Source organism: Lethenteron reissneri, chromosome 22, assembly GCF_015708825.2.
Source record: "Lethenteron reissneri isolate LAM-NWPU_2019-01 chromosome 22, ASM1570882v1, whole genome shotgun sequence".
NCBI lineage: Eukaryota > Metazoa > Chordata > Hyperoartia > Petromyzontiformes > Petromyzontidae > Lethenteron > Lethenteron reissneri.
In genome coordinates, this window is record NC_083800.1 from 5161536 (window position 1) to 5182887 (window position 21352).

General features: G+C 43.6%; 1 protein-coding gene across 7 annotated transcripts in view; it reads left to right on the plus strand.

Annotated features, from left to right (window-relative positions):
• The first annotated feature begins 3342 nt into the window (after window positions 1-3342).
• The window catches only part of LOC133345550 (uncharacterized), a 35279-nt gene continuing 17269 nt past the window's right edge, over window positions 3343-21352 (plus strand). For 4 of the 7 annotated variants that reach the window (XR_009755450.1, XR_009755451.1, XR_009755452.1 and 1 more), the window contains exons 1-6: window positions 3343-3523; window positions 4484-4662; window positions 16746-17711; window positions 17885-18085; window positions 18643-18882; window positions 19499-20925. Coding sequence is in view for 4 of the 7 variants with exons in the window: in XM_061556428.1 (XP_061412412.1) it covers window positions 17627-17711; window positions 17885-18085; window positions 18643-18882; window positions 19499-20925 (1953 nt within the window). In the remaining 3 variants the exon portion in view is untranslated. Of the gene's footprint in view, window positions 3524-3550; window positions 4663-16745; window positions 17712-17884; window positions 18086-18642; window positions 18883-19498; window positions 20926-21352 lie in introns of those variants that run through there. The other 3 variants (XM_061556431.1, XM_061556430.1, XM_061556429.1) reach the window with 3 other exon arrangements.

A 21352-nucleotide genomic window follows, 5' to 3' on the forward strand; every position in this document is an offset into this window, starting at 1 on the left:
CATATTCAATCATGCTGTTTGTTGCTGGCAAGGCCTTTTGGGGCTGTGCATAGCAACTGCGAGTTTTTAATTTACAAATAATATCTGAAGACAGATTCATGCCAAATATGTGCTTCGATCTGTCATCTTCAACAACTGCTGTAATGGTATAAAGATTAAGAAAGAAAATCTCAATCCCAGAAAAGGTTCAATTCAACACGGGAATGACATTAATTTCGACTGAAAAGCAAACTAGAGAGGGCATGGCCTCAAGAACTCATAACAATAATTCACACATTGATGTGACTGCTCTGCTACTGGAGATGTCCATCAAATAGTGTTTGTTAGTTGAATTTGCAGAGCCAACGTGTAATCTCATGAAACAGTAAACACTACGGTATTAAAATCAACTATCTCTGAAGAGTGCCATAATTTTTGCATAGTAACGTGTATCAAATGTACCTGCGAACAATAATTAACTTTGGACATCATGCCAATGTGTCCAAGGTGTGCAATGTTTAAAGTAGAAATACGATTAAGACTGTCGCTCGCTGTACAATCGTCTACATTGTAGCTATAACATGACTTTTAATTAGAATTAAATTGTACTTTCCAGCTAATAAAACCAGGGATGCATAAAATGATTGAAACCTACTGCTGGTTAAAACGTCTTACTTACAATGACACATCTATGCTGGCACTTTGGAATACATCCATTATACTTAAATATAGTTTGGAATATTTTTAAACGTGCGATTGCTTAAGTACATTCATTAAAGTTTGCTTTGAGTTGTGCACACAGTACAAATGTTTTAAATACCATTTTCATGGTGTCTTGTCATTTTGAGGTGTGAGTCTTAAATGCAGCTTTGCATGTACGTTTTTGCATGTTTACGCATCGTTATGACATGTGGATCAGAACATAGACACTGACAAAGAAAACGTAACGAAGTCTAAAACGTGCATAAGTACTCATTGAGCTATACAGCAAATATCACTATTCACGTAAGAGCTTGCTCAATTATGGCCATCCATTGTATACAACAGAGAGTTTGTTTTAATTACCAAATGTTTATAATGCTAAAAGAATGTTCTCAGCCCATCACACCTCTGGGGACGATAAACAAAAATGAGTACCACTTTGCGGGAAGTCCATAGTGGTTGTTAATGGAGAGGTTCGGCTCTGCCATAGGAATGTGGATTTTCCACGACTGGCTCAGGGCAAAACACAGGAGATGGCCCCGCCTCAATGCTCGTTTAGTAAATAAATCACTTTGACTTGAAAAAATGTTAGGTTGTGTACATGGAGCCAAGTCATCAATTCCATCGAAAATAATGATATAAATGTAATTTGAAGACGTGATATTATAAAACCCCCCTGTGATGATGGTTTCATTTGTCCAATGACGAGCAAACTATGAGACGTTGAAATATCAGCCGTTTTTGTCTGAGAGTTGGTGAATCTATATATATAAAAGTCAAAGATTTTTGTGCGTGGGTTTGTGGTGGGGTTTGTTTGTGTGCTCGCGCCCTTGCGAAGGATTTAGCTCTCCAACGGTGGGGTTAAGGTTAAATAAAAATAGCCAGATACCACGCCGTAAGAATCATAGCAGGTACCACCACAGTCAGTACGCACTGCTGTTAGATTTTTAAGAGTAGTTTTGAAATGTTTTTTTGGCCCGGGCAACGCCAGGTATATAAGCTAGTTCTAAATTAAAGCCGAAACACCCTAGGAACCAAAAGGTCACTACTGACGATGCGCTCCCCAAATTTCACCAGGCTCACTGTTCATGAACTCTTGGAAGTGCTTGCACAAAGGATAGTAACATCTCATCCTGTGTTCTTTGGAATCTGAATATAAATAAAAACTAAACACGTACATAAAATGTCTCTTCATATTTATATCCACGGCCGTGTAAACCTATACAGTCGACGATTTATATTTTAAACGTGTGCATTGAGTATCCGTATCTTCCACGGTTTGTGCGAATTCCGTTAAGCGTTGCTTAACGGAAGCCGGGCAGTGTGGTGGCTGTATGCTCGCCGATCACGTCTTTTGTTGAGCACGTTACTTGAAGTCCGTTTTCATGCTGACATTCGCATTCGTGCAAGATTTTTGTGCAAAATGTCGAGTTCCTGGATCTCAGCCATGGATACCGGGGTTGTTGTTCAGACAAGTCTTTATTTGGCAGGTTTCGGCCGACCTCTAATCGGTGCGGTGGAGTGTTGCGGTGAATATCTGGTAGTGCGGCACCCGACTACCACAAGCTATGGCACTGACAGATTTTACTGGTCGGAACCACCTGGTTCCACCAGCCCACAGGGGATTATTCTGTCCGTCCGTCCGTCGTGCATCCAAAAATGGGAGAGGTGGGGCTGGGTGGAGAGGGGAGGGTGGGAGGAGCTGGGTGGGAGGGTGGGGAGGGGCTGGGTGTGGAGGGTTGGGAGGGGCTGGGTGGGGAGGGGAGGGTGGGGAGGGGCTGGGTGGGGAGGGTGGGGCTGGGTGGGGGGTGGGAGGGGTGGGGCTGGGTGGTTAGGGGCTGGTCACCCCGTGGTGCCCTTATAAAACTCAACGTTTAACCTACTCACGCCGGCTTGTGCCCGCCCTCACAGTCGGCCATATTTGCGGAATACACCACGCCGCCGTTGACCCTGGCCATTGACCGAGCAACCCAACGTTCCTACCAGCTCCCTCCGCAGGAATGTGTTAGTCCTGTGATGGCCCGCAAAGCGCTGTTCAGTTGGGTGTCTTTAAATCAACACTGGCAGCTTTTGCCCTTAGTGGGGCAAATTTCCCTGTGGTTGAGTACGCCGGCGCAATGACCCCCAGGTCGTACGAGTTACATTTTGAATGAGGTTTACCCTTGTCCTGATACCGAATCTCTCAAGGTTACCCTGGTTCGTGTTTTTTTATGATTCTAAACTGATGCAAGTCCTCAAACTCAGACGTTAACCATTCATTAGATCCATATCCATCAGCCATGGTCAGTCTACTGCTGGATGAAGGCCTCCCCAAGTCTGCACAAACTAAAACTTAATATAATTTACGTTTTAATGGGGAAAGAAGGCAGTTACACAGGACATTTGCAAAGTACTTCACGAACTGTCACAACAAAGTACATCAGCAGGCTTTCCACCACAAAAAATGTTTAACTGCCTTACAGTACGCTCCGTCAATGTTGGGTTTCACCTGGTAAAGCCGAATTTGCCTCGAAGAGCCACGAGAAAGCCAGTTAAACCAGCTGGCGAAGACGCACGTGGCGGCCTGGCTTGTCGATTGGTGGGCGCACGTGTCACAGGGAGTGGCGCAAGGACAGGTAAACTCGCCCTTGATGATTGCTGTACACGCCGTTGTGTGCGTGTGATGTGTGGAGCGTGGTTCCTCCCACCCAGAACAGTCAACCGATGACTCGTGGAGCTTCATAACGCTTCAAGTGTTGCCATGTGATTCTGAAGGACCGAGTCTCCGTCTGACCTTACGGACTTGTACGGAATTATAACGTGCGGATTTAATTGCAAGTTTTCTAAATGGACCAAGAGCTCAGTTAAGTATACTGTATAGTACCTTTCTTCAAAATCGGATTTACCCGCTTTAGGTTTAATGTCAAGTATGTGTGTATAATGTACGTGTTGTAAACTATTCAAATTGTTAACGCAGCAAGAATACCTGAAATTATCGCTTTACATTTCCATTGGCATACGTGTTGTTGAATTATGCATCATGTTAAGTCTCATAATGTACACGTCCTTGATAAGATAGTTTGTGGTTATTGCAGAACTTTTATGAACACCCTTTAGGGATTTATTTTCAGAAGGGTAATTTGTATTTAACAGATTCAAACTAATTTGCTAAAAGTGTTGCTTTATGAAGCCGTATTTATGCAGTTATTTTAAGTAACTTAAATCTGCTTTGAAATCCCAGCTTTAATATCGGCCCATCGCATATTTTCAGTAGCTTTGAAGAGGTTATTTGTCACTTAAACGTTTTTTTTTCTTCTCCAAACGGATGATTCAGGCAAAATATTATATTGCATCGTTAGCTGTAGAAAGCTAACTTTAAAAAAATGGTTGTTATTTGAGGCATATAATGAGTCATACCATTTTCTGTGTGAGCAGATAATTTTCCTATTAACACCAATTCGTTTTGGGATACTTTTTTTTTTACTTTTGAAGGGCTTGTCTCTTTATAAATACGCTCTCGTGAGTTATTACTCGTATGCCAAAATAATACTGTTCATTTAAAAAAAACATTTCTTCAAACATTTTTTGTTATTGAACAACAATTATTCACGTAACCTCTCTGACCGCTTCTCCATCTCCCTCGTGACAAAAGTAGCCAATGCCCAAAACGTCGCATTCTCGCAAGATTTTCCTTCGACTACGAGCAACAGGCCCGTCACGTCGCTGGCGGCATTCGACAAATGCGTTTTTCATGTTCCAGCAAAACTCGGCTGATTTAGAACAACAAAATGTGTTCGCTCTCTCATCCTGCACGCATTCCAAGGCATTGCCCACGGGGTCACAGAGGAGGCCGGGTGGGGAAGTGACCCATGCGAGCCCCCGGGGATGAACAGCGCAGCCCGAGATGAGGGTGGTGGTGGTGGTGTTGGTGGTGATGGCCAATCGACCGAAACCGAAACAATCGCCACCGAGGCTCGCGGGCACAGGAAGAAGGGCGCCAAGGTGAGTCATTTGCGGGAAGGTCCTCGTCGTCCTTTAACACTGAAGCGAGGTGCGTGGCCGTTTGTGTACACGAGAGTGGACATTTTTATACAAGTAACCAGCGATGGGCAGACTTTTTTGAGAGCTTGCCTTAACGTAAATTGCTATAAATCGTCGCATTCTAAGGCGCTTTACAGCAATTCTGCCGATGTTTGACATAACGAGTGGGGTTATAACAAAAAATGGTGGTGTAGTGTATGGTGACAGTTATGATAACAAGTGGGAGAGCTTAAGGAGGTTGGTTGGGGTAGGATGTCATTTGTATAATTCCGAAACTACCTTAGCATTTTTCTTCTTGGTTCTTTCGGTAAAGTCACGTAGAAGGGAAGTAATAAAATAATAAAAATAAAACATAATAAAACAATTCTCACGACGTTTCGGCCACAACGCAAGCAGCCGTCCTCAGGTGAAGAATGAGACAATGCCAAGCTAGGAGCTTATATATAAGCTGCGTTGGAGGTGGAAGAAAGAGCGCCTTAACAAAAGAATGTGCATATGAAGAGGAATTTAGCATATACATGGAAAATGCGTAGGAGGTGGGCGGGGGGGTTTCAAAGTCATATTATGCCCATGCATTATGCAGGATCAACAGCACCAAGGGGGGGTGCAGGGATTAGCAGTAACAAAGGAAAGGAATGTTAATGATATGTAGCTGCAGTTACTCAACAACCACGTAGAAAACTAAAGTATAAGCTACATAAAAAAACTAAAGTATAAATTGCATAGCACCATCAGTATAATTACTATACTCTACACTAAGCTGAGTTACTAACAGCAAGTAATACATTACAATTCTACGTCGTAAAAATTATATAATATGCTTCCATCTAAACTTTATTCTATTGTATCACACGAGCATATACCAGTACTATATACTGCCAACATTAAATTATATACTGTATTGCTGTAAACCAACCTATACCTTATACATTTAATATAACACTATGTATTATTCTACCCACCCTAATGTGTGTCGAAATGGTTTATTACGTCCTTCCAATGATTGCTAAGCCAGAATCCATCTTCTCGGTTACAATTAGTCTCTGTGTTTGTATATGTGGATCGCCTCATGAACGAATCTCTCATGATAGCCAGATGGCTTGCAGAGAACCTCTGTCTTGGAGAAGTCAATATCATGTGAGCCCACTGAGTTGTAACAGTGATCTGCCACGGCTGAGGTGTTTGTCCTACCGTGTTTCAGGTCAGCTTTATGTTCACGGATGCGGTCCGAGACATGTCGTTTGGTTTCCCCAATGTAACTGCTACCACAGAGGCAACTTAGTTTGTAGACGCCAGGGTACTGTATGTCTGGAACCACATCTTTTACAGACGGTACCAGATCACGGATTTTATGTACTGTGTTGAATCGGACCTGGATCTTGTGTTTAATCAGGATTTTGGAGATCTTTTTTGTGACCCCAGCAATGTAGGGTAAGGTGATGGTCTTGAAAGGCTCCTCAACATGATCCTTCTTGATGGTTGGAGTGATGGCTTTGCGGATTGTGTAGTCGGAGTAACCATTAGCCTTAAGAGCTTGGCGTACGTGTTTGAGTTCACTGGAAATGTGTTCATGGTCGGAGATGCATTGGGCTCTATGATATAGAGTCTTGATGAGGGAATTCTTCTGGGATGGATGGTGGTGGGAATCCGGTTTTAGATAAGCATCCGTGTGGGTGGCTTTCCTGTAGACAGAGTGGCTCATTGAACCATCAGGTCTCCTTTTGATTAGGACATCCAAAAAGGGTAGCTTGCCATCATTTTCGACTTCCATGGTGAATCTGATGGCTGGGTGTATGGAATTGATGTGGTCGAGAAATTGGTCTAGAGCAGGCCGGCCATGTGGCCAGATGACAAAAGTGTCGTCTACGTACCTCTTCCATAAGGTCGGGCGTAGAGTGGCAGTCTGGATGGCGTCCATCTCAAATTTCTCCATGAAGATGTTGGCTACAACCGGAGATAGGGGAGAGCCCATTGGGGTGCCCTCAATTTGCTTGTAGAAGGTTCCATTCCAGGTGAAGTATGTATTGGTTAAGCAGTGTCTCACCAGGGGGGGTACCCCAGCATTCAGTCCTTGATGAACCAAGTCTTCAATGATTGCGATGGTGTCAGGCACAGGCACCTTGGTGAACAAGGAAACCACATCAAAACTGACAAGCAGGTCGTCTGGGGACAGGGCAATCCCCTTGATTGTCGATACCAGGTCAGTAGAGTTTAGTACTGCAGAGGTGGTTTTTCCAGTGAAAGGCCGTAGGATTTCGGACAAAAAACGAGCCAGTTTGTAAGTGGGGGAGTTGATAGTAGAGACAATGGGACGAAGAGGTGTATCTTCTTTATGTATCTTTGGCAAGCCGTACAATCTTGGTGGCCTGGCTGCAGAAGGTTTCAACGAGAACTGTTTGGTCTGATCAATTAATGCGGTTGAAGCAGAAATGATGTTGTTGGTTTTGGAGACGAGGCTGTTGGTGGGGTCTCTTTTTATTTTTGTATAGCTGCCATCGTTTAGTAGTTCTTGAATTTTGTTGTTGTATTCTATTTTGTCCATGATGACAGTGGCATTGCCTTTGTCGGCTGAGAGGATGACAATGTCATCCTCTCAGCAATCATTGGAAGGACGTAATAAACCATTTCGACACACATTAGGGTGGGTAGAATAATACATAGTGTTATATTAAATGTATAAGGTATAGGTTGGTTTACAGCAATACAGTATATAATTTAATGTTGGCAGTATATAGTACGGTATATGCTCGTGTGATACAATATAATAAAGTTTAGATGGAAGCATATTATATAATTTTTACGACGTAGAATTGTAATGTATTACTTGCTGTTAGTAACTCAGCTTAGTGTAGAGTATAGTAATCATACTGATGGTGCTATGCAATTTATACTTTAGTTTTTTTAATGTAGCTTATACTTTAGTTTTCTACGTGGTTGTTGAGTAACTGCAGCTACATATCATTAACATTCCTTTCCTTTGTTACTGCTAATCCCTGCATCCCCCCTTGGTGCTGTTGATCCTGCATAATGCATGGGCATAATATGACTTTGAAACCCCCCCGCCCACCTCCTACGCATTTTCCATGTATATGCTAAATTCCTCTTCATATGCACATTCTCTTGTTAAGGCGCTCTTTCTTCCACCTCCAACGCAGCTTATATATAAGCTCCTAGCTTGGCATTGTCTCATTCTTCACCTGAGGACGGCTGCTTGCGTTGTGGCCGAAACGTCGTGAGAATTGTTTTATTATGTTTTATTTTTATTATTTTATTACTTCCCTTCTACGTGACTTTACCGAAAGAACCAAGAAGATGAATCCCTGCAGTCACGAAAGCTTTAAATCGAAATTTACCTTAGCATTGTCGGTGCAACTATTCAGTATCCCACTCGCAAACGTTGTTTTCCTGCCCACCATGATTAATAATGGTGTATTAATCATAAAACAAACGCCATCTGCTTCACAATGGACATTAAACATCCCATGACGTTATTTGAAAATTGAGTAGCCGTGTGTGTGTGTGTGTGGTTGGCGTCGTCCACATTTATTAAATTTGATAAATGACTCGCAAATTGCTTCATTGGAAAGCGACATAGCAAACGAACAACCTCTGATAACATAGTCGATCTCACTGCGGGCACATGAGCTGATCGCATTGATCCATCTCTGTCACTGTCGTCCACTCTGGCACGTTCTCTTCTCCGGCTGCCATTCCTTCGCCAGTCTTGTTTATCAGACTTGTGTCCTGCCCAAGCCTACTTACTTTGTTTTTAATTACTCAAACAGTAGTATGCTATGCGATCATTAGAAACGATGAATACACTTAATATGTATATACATATAAGTGTATAACGTTATAACATTTATAGATTAAAAAACTACTTACAAATTAAGTCAAAAGATGAAATAATTTCTTGACCATAAAAGGTAATTTATGTAAGACTGAATGGCTTAAGCAGGCTTGGCACGGGTGTACATCTACAATATCATTCATCATCATGTTTCACTAATAAGCCTTCATTATTCCATAATGTCCAGATTTATATGTGAGAAATGAGGAGGTTCAAAGTATATGCATTAATGTCTGTGATGAGCATTTTGTGATGCAATCTGTCACCGTAATTAAATATCGTCTGCCCATCATCCATTGGATTTCCAATTATAGTAAGAATGTTGCCATGAGTTGCGACTTCATTAGTGCGACATTTCACGTGTATGTAAATTCTCCAGACATGCAATTACCTGCTCAAATCATCACCACATGGCAACACCAGTTGTGTTTTTATAATATCTCTCTTATTATTCGGCAGTGGCATCTCAAGCACAACAAAAACATGGAAACTCATCATCATTCATTTGTCTGTGCGCAGTCACGATGACCTGGCTCGTTTATTGGTCAAGCATGTCAGTAGGGGTTGCCCAGATTTTTTTATGTAGCTGTCCTGGAAAATCTGTACCAGTCAACTCATGAACGTGTAGTTCTCTCTCGTTCGGGAATTGTCAGATATCCTTCTTCCCATGTTTTGTCCCAAGTATTGTTTTTAATATCTCAGAAGTCGCAATCCTACCCGTCAGTGGCAATTTGGTATCTGAACCGAGACTGAGCCTCAGCTTGGTCACCAGAGCATAACGCAAATACTGTACCTATTATAAGCAACTTGGCAATTAATGATGACCAAGCATATTGCTGACCATAATGACTGCAATGTAGATGCTGTCTTAACAATAATGTTGCTTGCCAATGACCCTTGCCCTGGCATTATAAACTTCTTAACAAGAGGATGTTTGCTTTAATGTATTCACGCATACAAATTCTACGAAACACCATACAGTATTATCATGTAGTACTGTACATTCCAGTGTCATGAAAATTTTAATAAAAATTTGCAGCCCTTTGGCAATCTGTTACTGGATGAAAGTGGTGCCATGCCATGCCAGTTGAATGGGGGTTGTTTGGCCATACTTCCCGATGCCAGTCAGTGTAGATTGGTGAAGGAAGGGGTCCAGGACCAGCCCATATATCACCATCGCTGGTATTAGTCATATCAGCGAATCAAACTCAGGTGGCCGGTTTTATAATGCAGTGCGGTATATATTGCATCCACCACTACCTCCCCAGTATTCCGTATCTGTAACATGATGTAGGGTCTCGGAATTTTTGGCCATTCTACATTTTTGCCCCACACGTGATAATAAGTATGTATGTGTGGCTTGGCTCTCCAACACACCGGTGTGCTGTACTAGTGACGAATTGGCACGTTCTGTTTACGTGACAACCCTTACTGGTTGGCTGTGTCGGGTGGTGGCGGGCTTTAACGACACATTTATATATTGACGAGATGTAGCCCATAAACCTCTATTATGGATGATATTGGTCGCGAAAGCCTACGTGTTAAACACACTTTTTAAAGTGGGGCATCTGAATCCGTTGGTTCATTTGCTGAGCTGCACAAGTCTACACCTGCACTTACTAAATGACAGGGCAAGGATATATAATTGTCAGAAACTCCTCTTTAATAGTTATTCATTAAAGATAAACACTGCTTGCATTTTATACTTCACAGTGTGTCCAACAACATTGTACGCATTTCTTTTTGTGTCGTACGTATGCAATGTTGAACTTATATCGCATCATACGTAGATAACCACGCTCATCACAGGTATGGAGTGAAAATTTCTAGTGTCGTGAGTCCAACTGAGTCGCAGACGTTGTCTTGGAAGCAACACTATTTATTTCGCCTAATCAACATAACACAACATAACACAACCTACACTTGGGTGTTGAATGCCCATCTAGCCATGCTACGGCAGAACTAGACACGGTTCGTTATCCTGGCCCGGACCACAAGCTGGGTCCCGGACCACGTGGCTAGAGGCTTCTTTTACCCGACGTGGATCTTCTTCACCAGCAACACGAAGAACCCCGAGCCCCTCACTTTTCCCCCGTTATATCGGCCGAGGCTGGGGCTGGCTCCACCCCTCGCCCCGCCCACCTTCTAGATCTCTCGAGCTCTTTCCCGAAGGCTCCCAAGAGCTCCTTTATACCACGTGACCGCCCAGCGGCCCCCGTCCACCGGTGACCCCCCTCCAATATCATCCAGTCACGTGTCGGCAAGTCAACCAGCGTATCATGCCCCAACGTAACTCTGGCTGGCTGACACTCTCTTGCTCTCTCATCGGGAGCCCCCACCGCACACTGTACGTGGCGCCTCCGTGCTGACCGCTAGGGCTGGTACTACGCCCAGTACGCGGGCTACACATAATGCCGACACATTATTATCCACTGTGGCTTCGTAAGCCCGGCACCACACAGTGACATTCACAGTCACTACACAAGTAATAATTGGAGTATAACTTTGAAACAGCACTGGAAAAAGGATCCCATGGATATGATTGGCATGTAGTAGATTTAGTTTGGGACTCGTATTCAGGCGATGCCATCGTGGTGTAATGTTTATCTCCCACTGGACTTGCAATTCAGAGACCACTGGTTCGATATCGTGGCGCGGCAGTTATAGTAATGTTAAAGTGTTTTAAATCCCGCCCCCCCACACCGACATCTGTGCACTCAGCGGTATAATTGAGCACACCACAGTTTGTCGATCGGCAGGTCATGTGTGGTGAGGCCCAGTGTGGGTACTCCGGCCTTCTCCATGATGGCTGACCAGCATTGGAGGGTAGGTCAAATACCGTTTTAGATGGGCTCCCTACGAGCTAAAACTTGTGGAGCAGGCTGTAGAGTGGGAAGTTACAGGGCTGCACTTTCATCTTATACCTTTCCTGAGGAGGGCTAATTTGCAGAGTGGGGGTCACTTTCGCTGATGAAAACATCATCAGTGTGAGGGCCGCCACGCATTTGAAACCTTTGGGGTTTGACAGCAGCACGATGATGATGGGGGTGTTTTCACATGTGTATTGTCAGAGGCCACCAGTGGCCTGGGCTGTAGTGATGCATCAATTTAATAGATGAATTATTAAGCTCACAATACATACATAAAATCGCAGATGACAATCCATTATATTTGATTGGCATATGATTACAGAGCACTACCAATGTAAAACTAATTCGAATCGTGATCCAGAATCATGAGAATTCATCAACTCGCAAGGGTGCCAATTGGGGACAGGCCTACTACAGAATGTCAAACATGTTCGGTAAAAGTTTGGTCTTTAGGCTGACTAGCTGAACTGTATGAATTGTATTCCCTCTATTTTCTGTTCGGGATCACAAAAAAATGTGAGCAATCGCAAACTAAAGATGACACTAGGGTGCTGGTAACGTTGTTCTGCGTCTTGTTTATTTTTGTTCCTGAGAATGTATTTATTTGTTGAGGTGAGAGCAGATCAGTTTATTGTAAGAATAAAGACATGGTTATTTGTCTTGGGTGGTGTTCTGTCAATGTCTCTATTCGTGTTTGTATTACATCGTGTGTGTTATTAACAAGGCATGGGTGAAAAACACAGTAATTATAGTATATATGGAAATATTTCCTAACGTGTCAGCGAGTTACATATTTCTACCATGAGGGCATTTCGACGCAAGATTATTTGTATATATATACTCGCATAATTATACCTTGGCTACCTGACGGTGTGGTTCGCTTTTGAGCCAGCCATGTTACTGTTCAGCTCATGTGCTGCATTAAGATAAGATTTGATAGTGTAGTGAAGCGTAATGGAGTATAGTTGTAAAAACTAAATTATCCATACCACTCTGTGATGTTCATGAAGGGATATTGTGTCCTCCATCAGTAAAATATGAGTAGTTTTTGTCGTAAATATTTTAATAATTGATTATCCTCCACGGAGTTATGGTGGTCTGAGATTTTGTTGTAGTGCTTGTGAAATGACATAAACCTTAAGAAATCAATATGGAGACCACTTAAGAGAAAACCATCACAGTGAAATACAGCTCAGGCAATGTGTTTCTTTCTACCACAGCACACTGGAATATATACACACACAAAATAATATAGAAGATTTGACTAAAACTGATATTTTATGCATTCGGCATGAGATAAAATGTAGGGTGAATAAACATGAAGCATATGGACATGTGCGAACTTATTATCGCCAGGGTGAGTGCGCACACGGGCATGAGTGTTACGTTGGCACGTACACATCAAGGAGATGGGGGTGAATATTTTAGCAATTTACATTCATGGTGAATGCACACATTAGTCTGTGCTAAGAATACGCACCGTGTTGACATGTCGGAATTTAAATAAAGTAAGAACGTAAATAAATACGATAGGACGGCTTTTTGTGTTTATTTTTTCAGCCACTCACTCAGCCACTTACTCACTCACCCACTCGCTCACTCACTCACTCAGCCACTCACTCACTCACTCAGCCACTCACCCATTCTCTCAGCCACTCACTCACTCACCCACTCGCTCACCCACTCACCCTCTCGCTCAGCCACTCACTCAGCCACTCACTCACTCACCCACTCGCTCACTCACTCACTCAGCCACTCACTCACTCAGCCACTCACTCATTCTCTCAGCCACTCACTCAGCCACTCACTCACTCACTCACCCACTCGCTCACTCACTCAGCCACTCACCCACTCGCTCACCCACTCACCCTCTCGCTCAGCCACTCACTCAGCCACTCACTCACTCACCCACTCGCTCACTCACTCACTCAGCCACTCACTCACTCACTCAGCCACTCACTCATTCTCTCAGCCACTCACTCACCCACTCACTCACTCACCCACTCGCTCACTCACTCAGCCACTCACTCACCCACTCACTCACCCACTCACTCAGCCACTCACCCACTCGCTCACCCACTCACCCTCTCGCTCAGCCACTCACTCAGCCACTCACTCACTCACTCAGCCACTCACTCACTCACTCAACCACTCACTCACTCTCTCAGCCACTCACTCAGCCACTCACTCACTCACCCACTCGCTCACTCACTCAGCCACTCACTCACCCACTCACTCACCCACTCACTCAGCCACTCACCCACTCGCTCACCCACTCACCCTCTCGCTCAGCCACTCACTCAGCCACTCACTCACTCACTCAGCCACTCACTCACTCACTCAGCCACTCACTCATTCTCTCAGCCACTCACTCAGCCACTCACTCACTCACCCACTCGCTCACTCACTCAGCCACTCACTCACCCACTCACTCACCCACTCACTCAGCCACTCACCCACTCGCTCACCCACTCACCCTCTCGCTCAGCCACTCACTCAGCCACTCACTCACCCACTCACTCACTCAGCCACTCGCCTCACCTCCGATTAGCACGGTTGGCCACGTGTGGTGCGAAAGAAGTTCAACGTACATACGTAAGCACCAGATGAATAAGCATGCTTGAGATTGCACTTGTTAGTAATATAATAATCTGCAATTCGAATAAATCCTACTCCTTTGCCACATTGCCTGCTTATTAAAAAAATGTATACTGTACTAATGTTATTATCAAGATGTTTTAACCCTTGTCTACTGAAGTGCAGGACTGTATGGCAATTGTATTTTACACCAAGAATTTCAATAGTTTTGGAATACACTAATTGTTGCAATTACGCAATGAATCTGTGAACATTTAACCAAAAACTTAGAAACTAGGGTGGCCACAAGAACGACCGCAAACACAATGGTTGCATTTCGATTTAAAGCTTTCGTGACTGCAGGGATTCATCTTCTTGGTTCTTTCGGTAAAGTCACGTAGAAGGGAAATAATAAAATAATAAAAATAAACCAATAAAATAATTCTCACGAAGTTTCGGCCACAACGCAAGCAGACAGGTCTGTCTGAATGACACTGTCATTGTCATTCAGACACTGTCTTCCCGACAGACCTGTTCTTCACCTGAGGACGGCTGCTGGCAATGTGGCCGAAACGTCGTGAGAATTATTTTATTATGTTTTATTTTATTTTATTATTTCCCTTCTACGTGACTTTACCGAAAGAACCAAGAAAATGATTGCATTTTTTATTTTTTATTTCTCAAGCATGTATTTGGAAGTCTTTTTTTGTATAAACCAAAGAATGTTGCAGCGGTGTGTCATTTTAACACACCTTTTCTTCAGAATACATTCTCTTGCCAGAGAGATTAATATTTTGACGGGCAGGACAATGCCTCGGGGTGTTGTTCGTGAAAAAAGTTTATTTGCTTGATATCTCGCAAGCTGCTGCCAGTCGTTGTAGAAAAACCCTGCCAAAGTCTTCACACGTAGAGAACAATCATCACACAACTTATATCAAACAATAACCTCAATAAAAACAGCAATTTGTGTCTGTACCCCCATTTTCTGTTACAATGCATCTGGTATGGATGGGTTTCTTTTTTTTTTCAATTGCTTCACCAATTGTTGTGAGCCCTTAACAGAACCACATGTTACGCACAGTACTTCACAATAACATTACTGTCGTGTCTGTCCACGTTGAGCTATACAACTATGTTCACAAAAAAACTGCTTACGTTTCTTGTTTGTGCTTTGACAGCCTATGGTTTAGCAGTCTAGAATTAAATAAACACACGTTTTAAAATGTTCTATCGAGCATAATGGAAAAGGTAAAAGTGCAGCCCTGCGATTACTTGCTCACACTACTGCTTGCGGATGAGCATCCACTAAAGAGGGCTTTTAGAAAGCTTGTCTACAAGGTATTTTTGGCCTTTTCTTTCACACTGGCCATACGCCTTCGAAAAGGGCATGTTTTTTTTTATATTTGTCTTTTATAGAATCTGATTTACAAATGCTTGTCGTCGCTTCGAAAATGATGTCCACAGTTATTATAAAATATTTAAACAAAAACTATTAAATGTTTTACCAGGTAAGGCCCACTGAGCTATATAGCTCTTTTTCATAAACGACCTGGCCACAAATGATAGCTCAATGAAATGGCTTATCATGTGGAAATGTATTGCAGCCAAATACTCTAAATGGATGTTTCTAGATGTGAAGGGGAAAGCCAGAAGTCCCAGAGAAACATGTCCACTACCACAGGGAGAATATGCAAACTCCAAATATACAGACGTCAGGGTTGGCGTTAAACCCACGACTTCCTGTATACCAGGCGAGATAGTTAACATCTCGAGATGGAGGGATGAGAGCATTACATGTGCAGGAGTGAGATGGGTTGTTTCATGAGAGATGACATTAGTATGAGGAGACTCCATCCAGCAGTGGATAGAACAGGGCTGATTACGTTGATAATAACATGTAGCTGGAAGTACTGTAGTATATAATGCATACGGTACTTGAAAAATGTTGTTTGCATTTATATTTGCAATATCTGATTGGTATTGCAATTTTAATAGCTCTTGATTTTTATTAAATAATTAATGGTAGTACGATTTGCAGCATAAAATAAAAATAAGTATAACCAGTAAAAACAAAGTTTTTCACTATAAATCCTTTATATGCGTGGCGGCTAGAGTCCTCTCGTCCTCTGGCTTGAGATGGCTGTCACCTATGGGTCAGATGATTGCATTGCACCATTAAGCAATTGGTAATTAAATATAATATTTTTGTCCTAAAAAGTGTAAAATTTTGGAAAAAAATTTTCACAAACATTAATTGTCACGCACAACGAGTCTGTGTGCAAAATGTCAGCTCGATTGGATCACGGGAAGTGGGTTAAAAAACGACTGAAAGATTTGCACGGTCGTAAGCGCGCAAGCAAGCAAGCAAGCGAACTTAATATAAAGGATTTAAAAAGTATCCTTCCCATTGATTTTGTTTTACCTGGAGCAGTTGGAACAGCGTCCATGATTCCTAAATCTGTCCACCTTTGTCCACCCAGCAGTATAAATGGGTACACAAGATAGTCGATTGCCAGGTCGGGTGTGGTGGGGTAAAGTGTGGGTACTCAACCTCTTCATGGACGCCTGGCCAGCATTGAAGAGGAGGCCCAAATACGATCTAGAAAGGCTCTCTGGAGGTCCCTCTAGTGGAAAACCCTTCTGCCAGCAGTGGCCTGAGCATGCAATTGCAGGGCTTCACCTTTATTTTTGACCTTTTGTACAGGTGCAGATGAGTCATGATTATCTATCTGTTTACGTTCACTCAGGGTCATGGCAAAAAGGCAAGAGGTGCAAGTGCAGGAGGACAAGCAAAGTCACAGCACCCTCCTCCGGAGTTCGCGAAGGAGATTCGAGCTTGGGCCGAGAGGATCCAGAAACGCATTGAAAAACGCAAGTTCAAGCTCAAGTTGGACTTCTCTGCGTTTAAGAAACTCTTCCGTAGACGCAAGAAAAAGAAGAATGCCGCTAAAGCTGATCAGTCCACTTTTGCGACACAAACTGCAGACGGTGGTGCATCAACGGGCGAAGACTTGGAAAGCAGGGAAGAAAGGAGGCATGCAATGGAATTGTTCGAAAAGTTGTTGAGAGACCTCATGAAAGGGATGTCCATGGAGGACCTTAGATATACCAGCACAGGCTCGCTGTGCAGCAGACGTTTCTCCGGCGATACACTGAAATCAAATCCTGGCGTGGCGACCTTGCAGAGGGATGTAGCAACAAGCAGCGGCTCTGTGTCTACTCCTGCCTCGCAGCAATCCACCATGAGCCGTACGATGGACCCACGGTCCATGCAGAGGGCTGCCCTCACCTACCTTCTCATGAAGCTCTCCCATGAAACGAACTCCAACGGCGGCATGTCCGACTCCACGGAAGCAATCGGCGATGCTCGTTCCGCTGAACTTTCCCAGAGCGCGTTGGGCATGAAAGCCAATGACGATTTGGAAAGGTGGTGCTGGGAGTTTTTGAGGTCCGAAGGAGACGTTTTAGATTCTTCAGAATCTGATGACGGGTCGGAAGATGAGTGCGGGACCAGTGGGGATGTGTCGCGTCTCTCAGGTGGAACGGGCAAACTCTCGCCACGGGGAATGAGGACCAGAATCTGAGACGCCACTCTTGCTCTGATGTGGCTGGCTTTAAGTTAACAAAGATGAAAGGCAAACAGCATCTTACACGTGGGGAAATGATTAACTCCAAGTATTCCAGCTTACAGGAATTTCCGCATGATGAATTAGGTACTGGTATACATTTATTGCATTTTTTTTTGTCATTTGTAAAACATTTTACCATGATATTTCCTCGTATACGTGTACATTCATATATATATATATAGCAGAATAATAATAACACAACCATTATAAATGGTTACCCAATATTGTTTCTGTGTGTATGTCTGTCTTTGTGTAAGTAGATTACAGGGAAGAGGAGCTCAAGTCTTCAGGACAATCTAAATTCCTAACACTGGCAAGCAGTGCCTTGCGTGACCCTGTGGATGACACTGGCACTGCTGGCCATAGCAACTGCACTGCTAACGGACAGGAAGTAGATGCACATCGAATCTCCGGTAAAAAAATAAACGAAAGTGCCGACGAACAAAACAACCACAGTGGTAAGTTTGCACTCGTTGATATACGGACAGATTGCATCGCGTAAGGGATGCTCTCGTCGTGTAATAGTTAGTACACCAGACCTGCAAGTTAGAGGCCACGCTGTTCAATCTCCTGGTGCGGCAGGAGAAATGATGATGTAAGTTTATCACATCTCCCCACTGCCTCTTTCCACCCAGCAGTATAAATGGGACCCAGCACAGTCACGATTGGTGGGGTAAAGTGTGAGTACTCACACCTCTTCCAAGATGTTTATGCAGTGTGCAAGAGTGGGCCAAATACCCTCCAGATGGTCTCTCTAGAGCTTATTTTAGTGGAGATCCCTTTCCCCAGCAATTGCAGGCCTGCATCTTTACCTTATTTTCTGATCGAACATTACGTAACTTTTTTTTTATCCACATAAAACAAGCACAACTTTAGCATTGCTCTGCCAAAAAAATACCAATATTGTAAGCAAAGCGTAATCGCAGTACATATTTTGTGGATATGGAAATCAAATTAATGGCATGCTGTGCAGCTCATTATTGAAGATTGCGTTTTAATTGATCACTTTGTGCAGAATTGCCTGCGATGCCTGCGCCAAAAGTGGAGCTCCTCCGAATGCACGGGGAAGTTTCGGATTCCCATCCCAGCCGCGGCAGCGGCTCCGGCTCCGGCTCCAGGGTTTTTGATTTTCTCAGCAGGCGCCGTCCTCACCACAGGAATCAAAGCCATAAAGTAACGGGTGGTGCTAATAATAACGGCACCAAAGGGCACATTGAAGCAGACAGTCGTGAAGCCCACACGATTGGAGAGACAGGTAACACATTATAATAAGCGTTGTTTTATTTGACATGACCAGAGACCTTTTTTCCTGAGGAGCACGTGTGACAAATAATGGCTGCATTGTTCACCTGTTATTATTATTATTATTATTTGTTTTGGCCATGGCTTCCTTCGTGAAAATGAGGATTGTCATATAAACAAGAAATCACTGTTTGCCTTGACATGAGAACATTTTTGGATTGTATGGTAGGGTAGTGATTGTCACCGCTACTTATTAATTCGAATGGCAAGGTAAATGCTAAACCCCTGCGATTACTATTCTCCTGGACACCTTGGCTACTTGGCATGGGCTGCTGTGGCTACTTTCCCTTGCTAACTTCAAAACTGTGCCCACGGAGCTCTGGTGTTGTAGTGTACAATGAAAATGCAGCAGTGTAACGCGGGGCTTAAATTCATCGGGAGCTGCCCAGGGCTGAGCTCTGAAAAATATCGCCCCCGCCCTGCTGCTGAGCAGGGATCCACAGTGTTGGTGGACCCGGGAAGTATCTCACGAGAAAGGATGTGACAATGTATTGATGTGGTCGAGAATAACATAATTTTTGGTATTAAATGGAGTCTGAAAACTATGTACTGCATTTTATTTTCTGCAGGAGCTGATGGGGACATATTCACCGAAGTAAACGAAACGCTGCCAAGCAGCGGAAAATACAATACGACTGGAGGCAAACGTACAGAGTTTACTCAAGAAAGCACAGACGAGCCAGTAATGGCCTGTCAAAACAAAGCAAATGATGGTGGGAACTTATCTGACGAACAACATGGCAGCAGCAGTGTTCTTGAAACTGGCGAAGAGTACAGTGGGACGAATGCGAGTTCTCGGACACATTTTATTAACAATGGGAATGGCCATTTTGACAACGATGTGGATGTTGACAGCGAGAGCTTATCTGTTGGAGATGGATATGTTTCGGTGCAGGAAGGATCAGTTATTGATTCGAGCGGTGAACATCAACTTTCTTTAAGTGATGGCGAGTCTCCAAACGGCAGCAAAATTGTCTGTCATACGACCAACATTCGGGCCGAGATGCACAACAACAGCCACAGCGTTGAACGTGAACGGCATTTTTCGTCCACCGAAAATCTTGCAAACAAAACACACGCACACGATCAATCTAATGTTCAACATCTACTTAATTCAGAGGCATCTACCATCACCAAATATTCCCAATCTTCTGAATTTTGTCCATCGGAAAATGACTTACTAATTTCAAGCTCTAGGGATTCCCAAAGCGATGTGGTGGATTTTACAACTCAAAATATGGAAAAAGAATTAAAGACAGGCATTGCGATTGAAGAAAACAATCATAGATCAGATGCTGAAGGACGCGTGCATTGCAAGACTAAAAATGCTTTTTCATATTTGGACAAGCAATCTTATACCGATAGCGGTTTTAAAGATATACGAAATAGTATAAACATTGAGCATACCTCGACAGAAGAAATAGCAAGCGTGGATAATTATGGACATGGTGAGCAACCAACAGCCTCTCATGTGGAAGACATCCAGCAAGAGCACAATCAGGATGATCTAGCAACCGGTGAAAGACATCGAACGTATGATCATCGAGGACGCCCTGTTGACACGACTCTGTCAGGGGTGCAGTCCCGACATGAATCGACATTCAACGTGATCGTTGAAACAAGGGGACATGAAAGCGATGCCTTTGTGCCACCGGTGGCTGGTCCAGCACATGCCGGTGAGAACAAACTGGACGGGTGCAGGAGTCCAAACGGCTCTGAAAACAGCGAGGGCGCACTGTCGGAAACAGAGTCGGTGGCTTACGGCACCGTCACGTCTGAAGAAAGACGGTGGGAGGCAGGGGTCTCGGCTGTTCAACCGGGAGAGGAAAGGTTTGGGCCTCCGTCAGGCAGCCGGCCCGGTCTGTACGCCAAGACAGAGCCACTCTGCCGGTTAACAGGAGAGGCAGCCCACAGCTCCCGCACCTCAGAGGAGTCTGAGAGCGAAGAGAGCCTGTTTTCAGATCACGGCGAGCAAAGCTCGGCAGCTGTTGCACAGGTTGGCATTTACAAATGTTGTGTGTGCACATAGTCACTTTAAGATGTTTTCTTGTTCATGTTGTTGTTTTTTGTTTGTTGCGGTTGCACCCGATTCAAGAGCCGAATGGCTCACAGGGCTATACCTAATAAATGAACTTGGAACTTTGTATTGGTTATTAATGGGGGAAGCAAATGGAGCTCGCAGGATTTTGTGTGTCTACACAGATCACGGGGCATGTGGCTGCTGTTTGAAAGAAATGGCTTTGCGAGCCTTCTGTATGAGAAAAAAAAACACACAAACGACAACACATCTTGGCCCTTGCTTGTTTTGGCAGCATGAATCTTAGAATATATATTTTTTATTATTTACTTTCATAGCCTATGATGTGTTTAGAAGATAGCAAAACAGGTTTGTCATGTAGGACTGTATCAAGATTTATTTGAAT